A 17554-nucleotide genomic window follows, 5' to 3' on the forward strand; every position below is an offset into this window, starting at 1 on the left:
TTTCTGCCTGGAACTCGCATCCTGCATCAAAAACGTGTTTCTGACACATTTCTGTGAAATTCTTCAATGAAAATCTCACTCAAGTATCTCCAGACCTCCACAGGCTAGAGCAGTCACAGAATTACAGAATACCTTGAGCTGGAAGGGCCCCATAAGGATTGAGTCCAGCTCCCTGCTCCTCCCAGGACTGCCTAAAATGAAATCACAGGGCTGAGAGAGTCTTACAGATGCTCCTTAGCCCTTGGACAGGGTCAGTGCTGCGGGGAGCCTATTGCAGTGATTAACCCCCCCTGAGTGAAGAACCTTGCCCTGATGTCCAGTCTGAACTTCCCCTGATGTCCAGTCTGAACTTCCCCTGACACAGCTCTGTCATTCCCTGTCCTCCTGTGCTGTCCTGCTCCCCAGGGAGGGCATCAGCATCTCCCATCCCTCTGTCTGTTCTGAGGAAGGTGTTGATTGCCATCAGTTCCCCTCCTCAACCTTCTCCTCTCCAGCCTGGACAAACCCAGCGACCTCAGACGTTCCTCACCAGCCCTCGCAGCCTTTTCCACCACCTTGCTTGCCCTCCCCTGGACACACCTTCACACTTTGGTGCCCCAAACTTCTCCCAGGGCTCCAGGTAGGGCTGCACCATCTCATTTCCTCCCTCCCTGCCTCCCCTGGCTGGTGATGCCACGCTTGAGCCACCCCAGGGCACAGCTGGGCTGCCCGAAGGTCACCTGTGGCCACAGAGCTCCGCAGGTCGCTCTCTGTCGGGAAGCAGAAGAGCTTTGTGTGCACAACAGGAAGGCAGAGCTCGGGGCGACTCCCTGAGCCCGACTGCAGCTGCAGCGAGTATAAAATGAAAGAGAATTTGCATATCTGCCCATTTCACAGCGAGCCAGCGGCAGGGCGGGGGACCTTGGTGACTCTTCACCTTCTGACATCAGAAACCTCTGTGCAGCGCACGGAGCGCCGAGAAATCCCTCAGCAAGAACATGAAGCTCCTTCCCCTGCTCGTCCTGCCTCACGCCCCCGGGGCTCTCTTGCTTTGTACGGCGAGTGATGAAGTTTTTTTTCCACATCACATGAGCCAGGATGAAGGGGGAAAATCCTGCCAGGAGCAGAGATGGGCTGCGACTTGAAGGCGAGCGAGGGGAGACCCAGAGCAGTGCCTTGAGGGCTATATAAGAATGTGCCAGGAGCAGGAGCAAACAGTTTGTCAGGTGAAGGACTCGCATGAATCAGCCATGAATGTGAATGAAGACTCTGTTTCCAGGAGGCCTGGGGCCACTAACAAAGTGTGTTTGTATTTCATCATCGCCATCCTGGGTGTGTTGCTTGTCTTTGCCTTGGCCACCATCATGATCCTGGTCGTCCAGAGGACGGTAAGAAATTGATTCATGACTTTCCTCTTTCTCTTTTTTTCTCTTTTTCTCTTTTTCTCTTTTTCTCTTTTTCTCTTTTTCTCTTTTTCTCTTTTTCTCTTTTTCTCTTTTTCTCTTTTTCTTTTCATTTTTCTTTTTATTCTTCTCTCTTCTCTCTTCTTCTCTTCTCTTCTCTTCTCTTCTCTTCTCTTCTCTTCTCTTCTCTTCTCTTCTCTTCTCTTCTCTTCTCTTCTCTTCTCTTCTCTTCTCCCTTTCCCATTCCATGGCCAGAAGAACAGTTCCTACCTCTGTTATAAACACATATACATGAATTAGGGAAAGATGAAACACAGAGGGAGAGAAAAAGAGGACCTTTCTCCACGCACAGCATTTATTCTTGGCATGCAGCTCCTACTCTAGATGGAAATTGGAAGCTCCTGATCCAGGTGCCACCAGCCTGGTTAGCTCACTGCCTGCTTTGATGTGTGTCTCCTGTTGATCCTTTGGAGAGCAGCCAGGGTTTGAGATGATTTGGTCTGTTGTGATGCTCTGAAACAGAGCTGGGGTCCAGCAGGAGCCATGTCCCAGCCCTGGGGGACACCCTGTGTTGCTGTCGTGGTGAGGCAGAGCTGTCCTGAGCACCCAGAGCAGTGCTGGGGGCTGAGCAACTCCCTCCTGCTCCCTGACCTGTCAGTCCTGCCCTTGGATGGGATTTTTAATACCCAGCCAGAGCTGCAGGAAGGATACCAGTGAGACAAGGTCACACAAAACCACTTCTGCCCTCTGCCTACAGGCATTTTGAACTTTTTAAAAAGACAATTGCTCTTGGATGGATCTGGGGTTGAATGGTGAGCCAGTGGCAGCCAGAGCAGAGACAGATTGTTGTGGGGATAAAAAGTGAATTTCTAACTTTACAGGGGCATTGCCAGCTTTACCAGGGTAAAATGCCAGGTTAGAAATTTTATAGGCTTTGAAATCTTATTGCAAAACTCAAAGTGCTGAGGTACCTCCACTGCTATTCATAGAGGGAAAGCTCCAGCACAGAGCTGCCTGAGGAACTGGCCATGAAAAACAAAATATGATCCTTTGACTTAATATTTTCTCTTGCTAAATTTACCCAGGGCAATCAGCGTCTCTGTGTATGCACATTACCGAGAAATTAAACCAGGAGGGCTTGACTGATACTCCTTCAAGCTGCACCAGCGAGGAATCGTTTACCTGTAATCAGTGTTCTCCCCAAAGAGGAGCACTTTGAGGACAGTTAACATGAGACATGGGGCTTTTTCAGTGAGAAATAGTGCGATATCAGGGGAGATCTTTAAAATAACAGTCTGGGTAATTACAGCCTTGCCACAGCTTTGCTGTATAATGAGGCTTTCATTTGTAGTTATTATGGAGCAAGCATTAAATCACTTCTCCATCAGGATGAAGCAGTTACAGGAGTTGCCAGAGGAACAAGATTACTGAAAGAGCCAAGGTTTTGACTTAAAAAGTAATGACACCATTGCAGCTGCTTTGAAAACGAGCTTGGCTGAAGGAGGAAATAAGAAGCTGAGGGGTGTGAGGAACAAATAAAATCAAGCAGCAATTTTACGCTCCGAGGAGAATTTGGCAGTCAAACCACAGATTGTGTTTTGCTCTCAGGGAGCTCAGGAGCAGAACAGTCATTCCCCACGTGTGACTGGCCCTGAATTCCCAGAGCAGAGAACAAGAGGTGCTTCTGTGGGACAAATCCCACAGGAAACTCCAGGCTTGCTCCAAAAGCACTGCAGCTCTTGGCTGGGCACAGAATCCTTTGGGAATCACAGCTGTGGTTGGGTTGAGCACTTCCAGCATGCCAGGGCCTGAGGGGCTGGGGAATCCTTGGAAACCTGTGGGTGTTGAGTTGCTGTAGGGATTTGAGCATCATCACTTGGCTTCATTATTTTCCTTTCCACTGTGACAAGAGGAGCGACATTTTCTGTGGTCACCTCCTTGGGATAACCAGGTTTTCCCTCCAGATGTTCTCAGCTGGATTGTGTGAGTTCAGGGACACCTTCACCCCCTCCTTATGCTGAGCTGAGAGAGAAGCTCCTATTTCCCTCTGTTCCAAGGGGCCTTTGAGGTCACAGGGACAATGCAGGGCTTGGATCCTTGGCTGCCACAGCATTAAGAGGACACTTGTGGTGACAAGATCCCACTGTCCCCTACCCCCAGGACAGGCTGAAAATTGGCTGCTTGTGTCCCTTTTGATGAATTCATAATTGCCTAATTGAAGACGAAGGCAGGCAGACTGGAAAAGGAAAATCAAACTGTGCAGAGAGAACATTTGCAACACCCACAGCCTGGGTGCTCCAAAGGAGGGAAACACACCATGAAAGGCCAAATGAGAAAGGCAACTATGATTCAAAGCTGCTTCTCTGAATCCTGCAGCACCTCGAGCAGACAGTGTCACACCTCCCCACTTTCCAGCACCCCAAGGAATTTCCTTTACGCCTTGTTTTCAAGAAGGGTGGCACAGCACATTTGAGCCACCCTTGGGAAGGGTCATTTTTGGAGCTAAACTCTGATTTTCTGGAGGTATTTGCAGCGCTGAAATAAATTAATTTCTTCAGCTTCCATCTGCAGAACCACTTGGCTTCAGGCCATTGTGGATCTGTCACAAGTGACTTTATTTTCCCCTGGAGGGAGAATAGTCCCTGCAAGGTGGTCTGAAGTCTTCATTTTTTCTTCTTACCACTGTTCATAAGTGTGTTAAACATTCCACCCTCCTGCCTGCTGCATCCACTGCTGCTGGATGTGTGTATAAATACACATTTCTGTAGATATTTAGGTCTACAGAGAGAGAGATAGGAAACCAGTGACAAGGAATGGGACGGAAAGGGCTGGAAAATGGCATTTTAAGGCACACAGAGCCTCACAAATCTCGTGCTGTACAAGAAGGTTCATCAGACACCTGGACCACCCCATTAACAAATCCTGTGTGAATGTCCAGAGTCCACAATCAGGGTTACATTGAACCTCTGAATTGTGTGGGAAAACCTTTTTATCACCAACGTGGCAAATACTAAAGGTCAGTGCAGGTTTTTTCTATTTGCTGAGCTGGTCTTCAAGGCTGTTAAAAACCTTTGGCAGTGGATTTGTGAATCACCTCTACATCGCCCAGCAGCATTCTGCAGGATTTATTAGGGTGTTACGTCTTCTTAAAACTCATTTTGGCCCCAGGTGCCCCAGTTGGGGTTTTTTAGCCCCCTCTGGTGGCAACAGTGACAGAAAGGAAAATAAAATACGATTTAAAAAATGAAATTAAAACAGATTTCCCACTCGTTGAGCACTACAGGAAATCCACTGAGGCGCTTTAGGAGAAAACTGCTCCCTCTGAGGGGGTTCTGTGCTGTGACAGTCACCTGCTGGCTGGAGATGCCACTTTAACAGCTTCTGTCAGTACAGGAAAAACTGTTTTTCCCCCAGGGCTCTGTTTCCTGTGAGGCTCATCGGCATTAGGGGACAGTGCTCTGCTCTCTGGGCTTCTCATGTCCAGCTCTGATCTTCGCCTCCTGTCACCTCAGGGTCACCCACCTGAAGTGCCACCAACTCCCTTCCTCCCCAGCCAGAGTCAGGGCATAGAGTAAATCCCAGAATGCCTGAGGTTGGAAAAGCCCCCTGAGGCCATCGAGTCCCAGCTGTGCCCAATGCCCACCTTGTCCCCAGCCCAGAGCACTGAGTGTCACCTCCTGACCTTCCTTGGACACCTCCAGGGATGGGGACTCCAGTCCTCCATGGGTTTGCCATGGCCACCCTTCCCATGGAGAAATTGCCCTGAAATCATGATGGTTTGAGGCTGAACCCCGGGAGAGCCTTGGGGCTTCTTTTTAAATTGAAGAATCTCCTTTGAGGGCAGAGAACCAAAGAGCTCTTCCCCAGGGAGCTGCTGTGGGAGATGTTCTTGTCCTGAGTCCAGAGACCTGAGCCCATCATGGTTTGGAGCATTTCCTTGGGCTGCCTGGAGGTAGAAAAACATTTCACACAATCACAGACTGGTTTGGGTTGGGATGACCTTAAAACCCATCCCACCCCACCCCTGCCATGGCAGGGACACCCTCCACTCTCCCAGGCTGCTCCAAGCCCTGTCCAGCCTGGCCTTGGACACTGCCAGGAAGGGAACATCCACAACCTCTCTGGGCACCCTGAGCCAAGGCCTCCCCACCCTCCCAGTGCTCAGAGGTGTCTGCTTCAATGAATATTCACCATTGTGACACAAGAATTTTGAACGAGCCTTTATTCTGCCTCAGCTTGAGAAAAATTCTTGTAAAATGATTAAGGGGAGGAAGAAATAAATCACTTTCACTGATGCCTGATTATCATTTTCGCTAATAAAGCAAACTCAAATTATTCTTCTTGCTGAGTAAAGACTGAGACCCTTCATCATCAGCCTCCAGATCACTCCAGACAGGGTGAAATTCATTGTCAGGAATTCTTTCTGAGCTGGCAATGTAGAATTTAATCTGTTTGGGCTCCTCCTGTGTGCCTTTTTGCATTCCAAATGACAGCGTTACACGTGCTATTCCTGCCATTGGAAAAGAAAGAAATCATGCCAGTAACATTTCAAAGGAATTTCTAAAGTTTTATTTCAGTATCTACTCAACTGACACTAAAATAAATTGCATTGCTGTGTGCTGGTTTGACTCACTGGGAGCCTTCCCAGGTGAGAACACAATGCTTTCAGTCCATTTTAATTTGGATTTGTTGCTCTGAGAGCAGAGCAGGCTCTGAGCTAGCAGCAAGGCAAACACCTCCCTGGCTGCCTGATTTCATTGAGTGTCACCTCACTGGGAGCAGAGCATCCTGTTTTGGTCACCTGAAAGATCTTTAATTCTTCCCAGAGAGCAGAAATGTTCAGATATTGCATTGAACTCTGAATGTGTGTCAGAGGGGCAGCCCAGGGCAGGGGGCAAAGGAGGATCCTGGCAGAGATTCCTGGGAGTGTTTTCAGCCCAAACCCTTCTCAGTCTCACATTTGATGATATGTGATGAAATCCATGAGATTTCCCAAGGGAGGATGTTGTGCTGGGGACAAAAAGCTTGGAAATACAGATTTTTTTTCAAATTCCATCTCTGGGTTCCTGTTCTGCTGCTGCCCCAGCACCTTCCTGTGCAGCTCAGGGAGAGATCTTGGCTCAGCAGGTGACTCTGCCCTGCTTTACACAGGTGTGGGGAGAGAAAAGGAACAAACCACAGATCTCCAAATTCCTGGAGAATCACAGAATCATTTCAGTTGGAAAAGAGCCCAAAGATCAGTGAGTCTCACCATTCACCTGTCACTGCCCAGTCCACCTGGGAGCAGCTCTGCCATCTCTGCAGGACACAGAATTTGCCATTAAAACCAGAGGATAACCATTTGTTTTGCTGAGAGTAGATGCAGCTCTACACTTCAGCATGGTTGGAAACATGGCCAAAATCGAATTAAAAATATTCCTAAATTTTTAGGATTAGAACATGAAGTACCACAAACAGACCCAACACAGCTTCTCTTGCTGCCCACCCACCTTCCTTCTCCCCACACCACTCATTTATCCAATTTACACCCAGAAATGAGGTGTTTTTGCTGTATGGATGAAGCTAATTCCCACCACAGGATTGCCTCGTTTCTCCCAGGAGATATCAGATGTTGCTAGAGCTGGAAGAGCTTCCCAAATTCCTCCTTCCTGGACATCCTGGTGGGTGAGAGCACAGGGAGGAGCTCAGGGCACTGAGTCTGATGGGGCTCCAGGGAGAGGTTTTCAGTCCCATGGTTTAGTTTTAGGTAAAAAAGGAGCAGAGGGAAGGATCTGATGATGCTAATGGATCCCTTCCAGCTCCACACTGATGTGCTAAGCTGCTAATTAAGCTGCATAATCAGCCCAGGTAATTTGTACCCAGGTGAGAGGAGCTGGTTCAGCCCAGCCTGAGCAAAACCCATTCCCTGGCACTAAATCCCTGTGGGATCACCCAGTGGGAGAGTGAAGGGATGTGACACAGAGCTGGGAGGACTTTGAGGGCATTGCTGGACATTTCTGAGCTGTCAGTGACTCGAGGTTTTGTGTCTGAGTGGCAGAAAGGTGTGATCAGAGCAATGGAATTGTTTTCCTGGGAATTCCTCGTGTCACACTGACAATTCCCTGTGGAATTCTGACCCTTGGTTTGACATCTCGGGGTGAAGGAAGAGGAGAGGTGAGGCAGGACAATGCTTTCTGGGCTTCTACAGCTTTAATTCTCTTTCCCAGGGACAAAAGTTGTCTTTCAAGGCTGTCCAGACTCACTCAAAGCTCTCCAAGCTTTGCAAGCCCCAGAGTGGGATTTTTAGGACTTACCCTTCTGGAAAAACCCCAACAGACCCCACAGAAATGTCTCACTGCACCGAGAGAATCTGGCTGTGTCAGAAACATCAATTTTCTGTGTTAGAAAGAAAGGGAAACATTTCAGATCTACTTTTACAGCCGAGTTGCATGTGCAGTGGATATGCCCTGTTCCCAGAATAACCATCCCTTCTCTTTATTCTCTTTCAGGCAGCTGATCCTGCCATGGAGGGCATCAAAAAACCCATCAGGACAGGTAAGACCCCTAAATAAATTTGTGCAATTTGTGACATCTGCAATGCAAATATTGCCCAGGGTCACAAATCAACCAATTATGCGCTTTTTAACATTTCCCGTAAAGACTCTTCTTGGTGAAGAGCCAAAGTGGTGGGGGAAAAAAATGAAAATAATAATAAGAAAGAAGCTTTCAAATTACTCAGTACATCCAGGAGCCAGGGCACGGCTGAGGAAATAACAAATATTTCTGAATGTGCCCTGGGGTGTCTTTGCAGAAGAGCTTTTTGCCAGATGATGTGAACATCACTCTGACTTTTAAGGTCTCGTTTGAAGTGCTGGCTCTTGCAAATGTGTGTGTAAAGTCCTCATCTTCCCAAGGGAGGGGTGAAAATGTGTTCCATGTATTCCAAAACAGCTCCTGGTTTGTGGGGAAAAGGGAGAAGGGAATGGGTGGGATGAGAAGGGACAAGTGGGAAAGAGCAGCAAAAGGCACAGAGCAAGGAATTGAAGCAGGCAGAGTGTGAGCACAGGGAGCCTCAAACAGGAAATCTGTCTAACAGAGACAATTTACCAACATTCTGCTTTTCCTTAGCATAAATCAGGAACATCAAATATAGATATATATATGTTTATTTCAGCTCAAGCAGCCAATTGGTTTTTTCCCTCACCAGCACTGGCAGGTGCCAGGTAGGAGCAAAGTGCTCTCCCCAGGAATGGCCAGGATGCTGTTTCATCAGGCAGGACATTTCAGTCTTTGGGTCCATAGCAATCCCAGGCATCCTCTTGCTCTGAATTTGTGAATTCTGCTGCTAAATCTGAGATGATGCCATTAGTGAAAGACAAAACAGGGACTGCTAGTGAGACCCCAAGGCAGGAAGAGCTGCTGAAAGCTGGTTTTAGTGGATTTAGATGCTCTCCCAGCTCACCCTCACTGCCCATCAGTCTCTGTTGGAGTGTAATAGAGCATTCACATGTGAGCAAATCAGCAGGGCTTTTTATTTTCCTCTTCAAAGGAATAAACCAGGGCTAATTAATTACTAAATATACCCCAGTGGGTGATTTACTGAGGTCCCTCCCAGGGAGCTCTGTCAGCTGCTGCCTGCTGGCAACCAAGCAGGGACTTGTGGCAACCACTGCAAGGAGCAACACTGCAGGGTGGGGACTGTGGGGAGGCTGGAGCTGCTGTGGGTTCAGATTTGGATCTCTGTGTGTCTCTCAGGCAGCCCAGGTGTGAACTGGATGTGTTTTGTACCCATGAATGAGGGGAAAATGGGCAAGGGAGTGACAAACCAGCACTGCCCGGTTGGCAGCTGGGTGCTGAGCTTGAGTCAGTGCCAGCATCTCAGAGATGCTGCTGGGAGACACAGCTCCATCCTGGAAGTGTCCAAGGCCAGGCTGGACAAGGCTTGGAGCAGCCTGGGACAGTGGGAGGTGTCCCTGCCATGGATGAGCTTTAAAGTCCTTTCCACCCAAACATTCCACAATCCTGTGACACAACAATTCCTTGCTGGGACCAGCTGAGGTCATTCAGCTAGAGACATACCCGAGATGCCAATGGGCAGCAGCTCAGCCACAACCCTGAATTAATTCTCTGTGGCTTATTAAAGCAGGAAAATGCGATGATTGAATTTAAATCCCCAAATGAGATGATGTTCTGTTGTTAGCTAAACACCAGTGGGCACTAAAGCAGATTTAGGGGAGATTTCCAGCCCTGACTCAGCTGTCAGTGGGGCTGCAGGAATCCACAGGCACAGGCTGAGAGCATTGCAGTGTCAGCTCATTAAATATCTGTGTGAAAAATGGGATCAATCTCCTCAAATCCTCTGTGCCACTGTCGATGCAGCACCTGAGCAACAGGGGAGGAATTAAATCCATTACGAACCAAATGTTTGTTAGATGTTCTTTCTGTGGAAGTGTTTCTCTGTAGAAACTCATCCCCATTTCACAAATAACAAATCATGTATTAGTGTGGATCACAGGGGTGTTAATGTTCATTTTTTAGAGGGCAAATGAGCTCACAGAGAAATTTATGACCTGCAGACTCTGGAAAGGTGCAGCCCTCATCATCTCCTTGCTGGCCTCTCTGTGCCTCATTTCCCTGGGAATTGTGCAATCCTGGGCTGATGGCTTTTCTTGATATTTGAACTGCAGAGATTTGGTACCAAAATCTCTTCTCATTTAAAAAAGGGGAAAATAAAATCTCTAAATACAAATGGACACACGCACGTATCATTTATAGGTATTTTTCTGTGGCACTGGACAGACCAGGAAAAGAAACTCACAGTTTCAATGGGAAATAGGTTCCCAAATAAAAATCTGACTCTGATAAATTAATATAACACAGGTGACAGTCACAAACTTGCCACCATGGAGTAAATCAGGCTGAAGCCAATGAGCCAAGAAGCCTTTTCAGACTTGCAGCAATATCTCAGAGGGTAGTTTGGCCCTCTGCAAGTAAATCTGATCTTTTCCAGCATGGAATTATCCCAACTTTATGAGGAGTGGCTGAGGGAGCTGGGAAAGGGCTCAGCCTGGAGACTGGAGGTGACATTCAGTGCTCTGGTGACAAGGTGGGGGTTAGGCACAGGCTGGATTTGATGGTCTGGGAGGTTGTTCTGACCTCAGTGCCTCTGGGATTCTGTGATGACATTGCAGGGCAGCTGACATGAATCCCAGGACAGAAACATACATTTCACCCTTAGACCATGAAGGTTTTTCCCTTCTCAGCCTCAGTCCAGAGAGGTGTCTGTGTGCATAAATGTGACACTGCCTGAGGTCTCTCTGCCCCTGGGAGGTCAGGGCAGAGCAGTTGTTTGAAAAATGTCGGTTTGAAAAATCCAAACTTCTCAGTTTGAAAACTTTGGGCAAGCCTGGGCTTGCAGATGCTGAAAAGAGTGCAGAGGCTTCCTCCAGGCCAGCATCCGGGGGAAACTGCACTGCACACATCCCACTGAGTCATAACTGGGGCTGGTGGCTTTGTTAATTACAGATGAGGTGATTGGTATTGCTCAAAATGCTGAATGTTGGCTCTTCCCTCTCTCCAATACTTGAAACACGAGCTACAGATTAGTATATCTGTATATGGGTTAGTATATCTGTATATGGATTAGTATATCTGTATATAGATTAGTATATCTGTATATAGATGAGTGTATCTGTATATAGATGAGTATATCTGTATATAGATGAGTATATCTGTGTACACACATATTTATATGAACAGCTCAGGACATTAGGTGACCACTGCTACACTGACAAGCAGGCAGAGATTTGAAGAGCTTTGACCTAAAACTCTACAGGTTTCGCAGGACTCAGGTGTGCAGTAAATCAGAAGAGATTCTTCCTAAATTTAGTGGGGAAAAAAGGGATATTTCTTTAATTTCTGTTTCTGGAAGGAGGTAAAGTTGGTGGCTGAGTTCAGTGCCCTTCAGAGCAGAGTGACAGTCCTTGGGCTAATTCCATAAGCACTTCAATCCACGGGGGTTCCAGAGGAATCAAAAGCTGTTTGTTGCCTGCTTTTACTTCTTTACTTCGTAAAATAATTCAGGGTTTTGCCCTGCTCCTGTTCCTGCCCACACCCAGCCCCCAGCCGGGGGTGATGCCACCCCCAGGGCAGCAGAATGTCCCCAGGGGATGGCTGGGACCAGGACAAGCCTCAGGAGCCCCAGCCGAGGGGCTTTCCATGGCTGGGGAGCAGCACCTTCCATGCTGACAGAGCCACTTTCAGCTCGTGGTTTCAGTGCCCTTTGCTGCTGCTCCCATCTCAGCGGTGGGGAAACTGAGGCAGCCAGCAGGGAGAGCTTTCCCAGGCACAGCCAGCTCCTCTGGGACCTGCCTGACAGCATCCATGGGCCCAGGTGTCCCAGAGACCTGGGGATCCTCCTGGCTGGACAAGGTGCTGTTGTGTTTTGATGCTCCCAGGGAACCTCAGGGCTTCATTTTGCACCTCAGGGGGAAATCCAGCGAGGCTGAAGCTCCTCTGGGTCCCATTTCCCAGCCCCCATTTCCCAGTCCCATTTCCCAGCCCCATTTCCCAGCCCCCATTTCCCAGCCCCCATTTCCCAGTCCCATTTCCCAGTCCCATTTCCCAGCCCCATTTCCCAGCCCCATTTCCCAGTCCCCATTTCCCAGCCCCAATTTCCCAGCCCCAATTTCCCAGCCCCCATTTCCCAGCCCCCATTTCCCAGCCCCCATTTCCCAGTCCCATTTCCCAGCCCCATTCCCAGCCCCCCATTTCCCAGCCCCCATTTCCCAGTCCCATTTCCCAGCCCCCATTTCCCAGCCCCCATTTCCCAGTCCCATTTCCCAGCCCCTTTGGCTCACTGGGGAAAAGCTGCATCAAGCTCCTGGAAACAGTCAGACTCTTTTCCTCAGGACTGCAGCCTCTGGATGCCCATCCTGTGGTAAAAGGGGTCAAAAAGACAAAAACAAGTTATCTCCTGATGTCTTCTTTAGGACTCCCCACTCAGACCTCTCCCTTATCAGCAGCTTTCCTCGAAGCAGATGTGCAGCCCCTCTGCCCCACAGCACACAGTGTGGTCTCCTTGGTCCTTAGCCCCAAACGCTGCTTTGTCTTTCCCCCTTCTCTCAGTATTTTTAAGCTCCTCTAATCCCATTGATTGCAGAGGGATTAGCTCTGATTTACACCGTGACTCGTGCAAAGCCAGTTAGGGGATGGGAGCACACCCATCGATCAGTCCTGAAGCCCTGGTAATTTCAGCCTCTCTTGGCTGGAGCTGCAGTGTTTCAGATAAAAGAATTAACGTGAGAAATAAAAGGAGAAAACAGTTCTAAGCTGTCTCTGCAGAGCGAGAAGCAGAGCTGTCTGTCTGAAAGAAATTTTTTTTAATGATTTGCCTTCTGAGTAATGCAGCTGATGTCACCAAATAAACGGTTTAGACACAAGCACAGCAAACCTGCTGACACCAAGAAATGCAAAGTGCAGCCAGGTCAGCAAGGGGAGATCTGTAGAGATGCCACGGATACCCTGAGCAGCTCTGGGCTGTTTTGGGCAGGCTCAGCACTTTGCTGGCCTGGCAGAGACTGCAGGGCTGCAGCTCCCAAAGGCTGCTGGTGCAGCAGGGGATTTTCTGGAGGGTAAAACCCCTAAATGCCACTGAGTTTCTGTAAATAATCTCTCCCCTCCTGTAGGACACAGTGTGAGTGGGCTCGGGGTGCTGCTGGTGTTGCCAGATCCTTGTGATCACCACAACAGCTCTAGGGCCAGAAGGGTTTTCAATCAGCTGTATCTCCACATCTCTGTAGTGCCCTCACTGAAATGCTATATTGACATGACTAACACCAGGAGAGCAGGCTTTGGTTTTTCTTTGGGGATTTCCAGAATGGTGAAGGGACTTTGCTACATGGCTTACTCATTCTTGGAGCACAGTGAGCTCCTGCTCTCTCCAAAAGTCTTTAAACTATTGAAATCAGAGAAATACTGCAATTTTTTTCAAGCTATCCACAGCCCCTGTCTCCAATGGAGTGCAGAGGATGCAATACACACCACACCAACACTCTTCCAGCCAGGGGAACTTGGGTGTGGGATCAGCTTCTCTCTGATTTATCCATACTCCTTATCAAGACCCCCTTAGAAATCAGGTCATGTAGATACAGCAAGTCTGCAGATTTGAATCTCTTATCGTTACCACCAGTTTCTGGAATCCTATGAAACTTAAGATCCTTATCCCACTCTGCATATAAATAGAGTTCTTATTAGAATCATAGAATCACAGAATGTCCTGAGCTGGAAGGACCCACAGGATCACCCAGCCCAGCTCCTGTCCCTGCACAGACACCCAACAACCCCACCCTGGGCATCCCTGGCAGCATTGTCCAAACACTCCTGGAGCTCTGGCAGCCTCAGGCTGTGCCCATTCCCTGGGGAGCCTGGGCAGTGCCCAGCACCCTCTGGGGGAAGAACCTTTCCTGATCTCCAGCCTGACCTGCCCTGGCCCAGCTCCATTATCCCTGGGTGCTCCAAGCCCTGTCCAGCCTGGCCTTGGATACTTCCAGGGATGGACAGTCAGTGCCATTAACTGAACATCCAGCAGGGTGAGAGGAGCAAAAACACACAGAGGAGATGGAAGGAGCGAGTGTGGATGAGAAGGAGGTGAAATGCAAGGGGGAGAAGTGGAGAGCAGGGTCTGGGATGCAGGAACTGGGTCACGGGGATGCGGTGCTGGGATGCAGGGGAGGTGACACCGGGATACAGGGGAGGGGACAGCAGGATGAAGGGGAGGGGACGGCGGGATGAAGGGGAGGGGACAGCGGGATGCGGTGCCGGGACGCGGCCGCCTGCAGTGCCGGGCACGGCCGTGGGATGGAGCTGTCCCCGCGGCCGTGGGATGGAGCAGCGCCCGTGTCCCGTGGGACGGAACGTATCTCTCGTCCCGTGGGATGGAGCCGTCCCAGCCTCGCGTGGGATGGAGCAGTTCCCGTAGGATGTTCCCGTATCCCATGGGACGGAGCAGTTTCCGTGGGATGGAGCAATTCCTGTGTCCCGTGGGATGGAGCATCTCCCGTAGGATGGAGCAATTCCCGTGGGATGTTCCCGTATCCCGTGGGATGCAGCAGTTCCCGTGGGATGTTCCCGTGTCCCGTGGGATGTTCCTGTGTCCCATGGGATGTTCCCGTGTCCCGTGGGATGCAGCAGTTCCCGTGGGATGTTCCCGTGTCCCGTGGGATGTTCCCGTGTCCCGTAGGATGTTGCCGTGTCCCGTAGGATGTTCCCGTGTCCCGTGGGATGTTCCCGTGTCCCGTGGGATGCAGCCATCCCCGCGCGGCTCGGCGGGACAGCCCCCGCACTTTCCCCGTCCCGGCGCTGTGGATTTGGGACATTCCCCGGACACGGCTGTGCCCTCGGGCTGTGCAGGGGCAGCGGGACAGGAATGAGCCCACCTTGGCCCCTCTAGCAGCAGCTTTCGAGGGTCCTTGGTGCCCAGAGAAGCTGTGCTGCCCCTGGATCCCTGGCAGTGTCCAAGGCCAGGCTGGACAGGGCTTGGAGCAGCCTGGGACAGTGGAAGGTGTCCCTGCCATGGCAGGGGTGGGATGAGATGAGCTTTAAGATCCCTTCCAATCCAAACCACTCTAGGATTCTATGAATGACCTATAGTCCTGGTGAAATCCACCTTTTAACTGGGAGGGAACAGAGTGATATTCCAAAAACACCCAAAGAGCCATTTTCAGAATTATGTTCCACTTAAATGTTTAAAAGCCTCTATAATTGCACCATAAAAATAATTTGGTTAAATTAAGCTTAATCTGCACATAATTTCTATTTCAAACAATCACAGAATTCCAGACTGGTTTGGGTTGGAAGCTCTAAAAGCTCCTCCATTCCCACCCTGGGCCAGAGCCTCCCCACCCTCATTTTATTTCCTCCTTATATCTATTCCAAACGCACCTTCTTTTAGTTTAAAACCATCCCCCCTACTTTTAAGAAGCAGGATAAGGAATTTCATTTTTCTTGGCTGAGAGCTGCAATCCACCAGAGCTTTAGGCTGTTATAGATTTCCCATTTGAGTGACACTGCTCTGAATTTTCTGTGCAGACGAGATATTATCAGCCAAGGAGAGAAAACCAACTCCTCCATGCTGCAAGTGGGGTACCCAGTGCTGACTGTATTTTCCAGTACCCAAAAAATCAACTAGAAATGATCAGGAGCAATCAGTTCCTCTGTTGTTTTCCTCAGGGAACACCTTTGAAGACTATTTGAAGATCCTACAGCGTGTCCCAGACAATGGAGCTGTTGCCTACATGAGAGGTCAGTGGGGAGTCCAGGCTGGGGGGAAAGAGTTGGGAAAGGGAAATTTCAGAGCTGTCTGAAGAGCTGCTCGTGTCATTCACACCGGGTTCAGTGGCAAATAGCTCTTTTGACCAAATGGGCATTTTATAGGGAAAAAATTCCTTAGCTCTCCTGGAATGCGGTTGGCAAGCCCCTCTCTGGTCCTATAAACCTTGTTTAACTTGATAAAAATAAAAGGAAATAAAAACTTCCCTTCTGCAGATGCACTGAGGAATGTACATCTCCATGAATTCCCTTCAAATGCCAAGTGGGGAAATCATGGAGATGAACATTCATGCCTTTCTGTGGTTTGGATTTCCCGAGGGCTGGGTAAACCCTTGGAATTTTTAATGCCCCACTTCCACATGTGGACTCCCAGCCATGCCTTTCCTTGGAGTTTCCAGGAAACCATGGAGCAGGTCTGTCCTTTTACCAGGAAACACTGCTGGAAGTGCTGAGGTGAGGTCACTGCAGCTCCGAGTTAACCTCCTCTGCTTTCCTTCCCAGTGTCCAGCACAGCCAACAGCTCCAAGCTGAGCCTGGTGGAGAAAGGCATTTGTGAGGCCATACAGTGCCAGAGCCACGAGCTGGTGATCAGGAAGGAAGGCCTCTACTTGATCTTCTGCCACCTGAACTTCCACTTTCCCAACTGCTCCAAGAGCCCCATCGACCTCAAGATCGAGCTGCTGGTGAACGGCAAGGTGGACAGGCAGACTTTATCCACGCTGTGCGCGGCGGAAAGCTGCCAGGAGAAGACTTTTAAGACCCTGCTGCAGCTCCACCTGACACGCCTGGGCGTGGAGGATCGAATATCAGTGACACTGAACCATCCCGAGTTCCTGAATGATGTTTCCCTTCCCAATGAAAATGTTCTCGGGGTGTTGATGTACAGCGACGGGAAGTGAGAAGCTCTCTGAGCTCCCACTGCTGCCCAGACTCTTTCTCTGAACACCAGCCTGCTTTCACTAGGCACCACCTTGGTTTCAACTCCCCATCTCACCTCATCCCTCAGGTGAACAAGGAAATTCATGAGTGTCCCAGAAAAAACCACGGCAGGACCCACACCTGACAGGATCCTGGCTTGGCTCCGGGTGGGATTGTTGGATCATCCAGCCACAGACCCACTGAGGGTTCCTCCAAACAATCTGTGCAAACACAGATGAAAACACAGCCAGATCATGGGGAAAATCCACAATATGGAGACTTTGGGGTCATAAACTGCTCTCAGGACATGGGGAAGTTTAACTCTATTTATGGAGTAGTGTTTTAACCTGGTCTTTCCAAAAAACCAACAGTCAAAGCTTGTAGTCAAGGCTTTTCTTTACCGTGGGCACACAACAAGAGCTCTGGAGTAGATTCATGGGACGACAGTAAAATTGATGAAATTATTGACTCTCGGGCTGGTAGCTGAAACTCTGGGACAGGACAGAGGAGATATGGGATTTACAGGATATTTCTGTGCTGCATTCTGCTATGGACTTGATGCCATTTCCTTCAAGTGTCTTCCTTGTCACTATTTATCCATCTTTTCTATTTAAATATAAAGCTCTTTGGGACAGAGACTTTGTCTAAGCAGAGTGCTCAGCCTCTGTTCTCCCCTGGGGTTCTCAGACCTTTTCCTATTAAATATTAAAACAGCAATGGAGTTGCAAATCTAGCAAATAGCAGAGTTCATTGGGGTGAATTTTCCTCGAGTGCTGCCCTGCCAGTCTGGCAGTCCCTGTGTGACACTGACTGGGCTGAAAGCCACCAATCCAGACTTTCCCAAAGTCCAGGCTGTGGTCCAGACTTTCCCCAAGGCAGTTTCAGAGTGGCCCTCAGCTGGGAGCTGTCATGTTTGGGCAGCCCAGAGGATGGGTGGGATTGGAGTT

At 49.4% G+C, this 17554-nt stretch overlaps 1 protein-coding gene across 1 annotated transcript; it reads left to right on the forward strand.

Moving 5' to 3' along the window:
- The first annotated feature begins 857 nt into the window (after nt 1–857).
- On the forward strand, nt 858–17336 carry TNFSF8 (TNF superfamily member 8). The gene is made up of 4 exons (XM_085076343.1): nt 858–1367; nt 7871–7916; nt 15591–15662; nt 16191–17336. Exons 1-4 carry the CDS (start codon nt 1173–1175, stop codon nt 16586–16588), a joined length of 711 nt encoding a protein of 236 aa, XP_084932469.1. The 5' UTR covers nt 858–1172; the 3' UTR covers nt 16589–17336.
- Nucleotides 17337–17554: the final 218 nt, after the last annotated feature.

This window comes from Lichenostomus cassidix, chromosome 17 (assembly GCF_008360975.1).
Source record: "Lichenostomus cassidix isolate B80296 chromosome 17, HeHo_3.0, whole genome shotgun sequence".
Lineage (NCBI taxonomy): Eukaryota > Metazoa > Chordata > Aves > Passeriformes > Meliphagidae > Lichenostomus > Lichenostomus cassidix.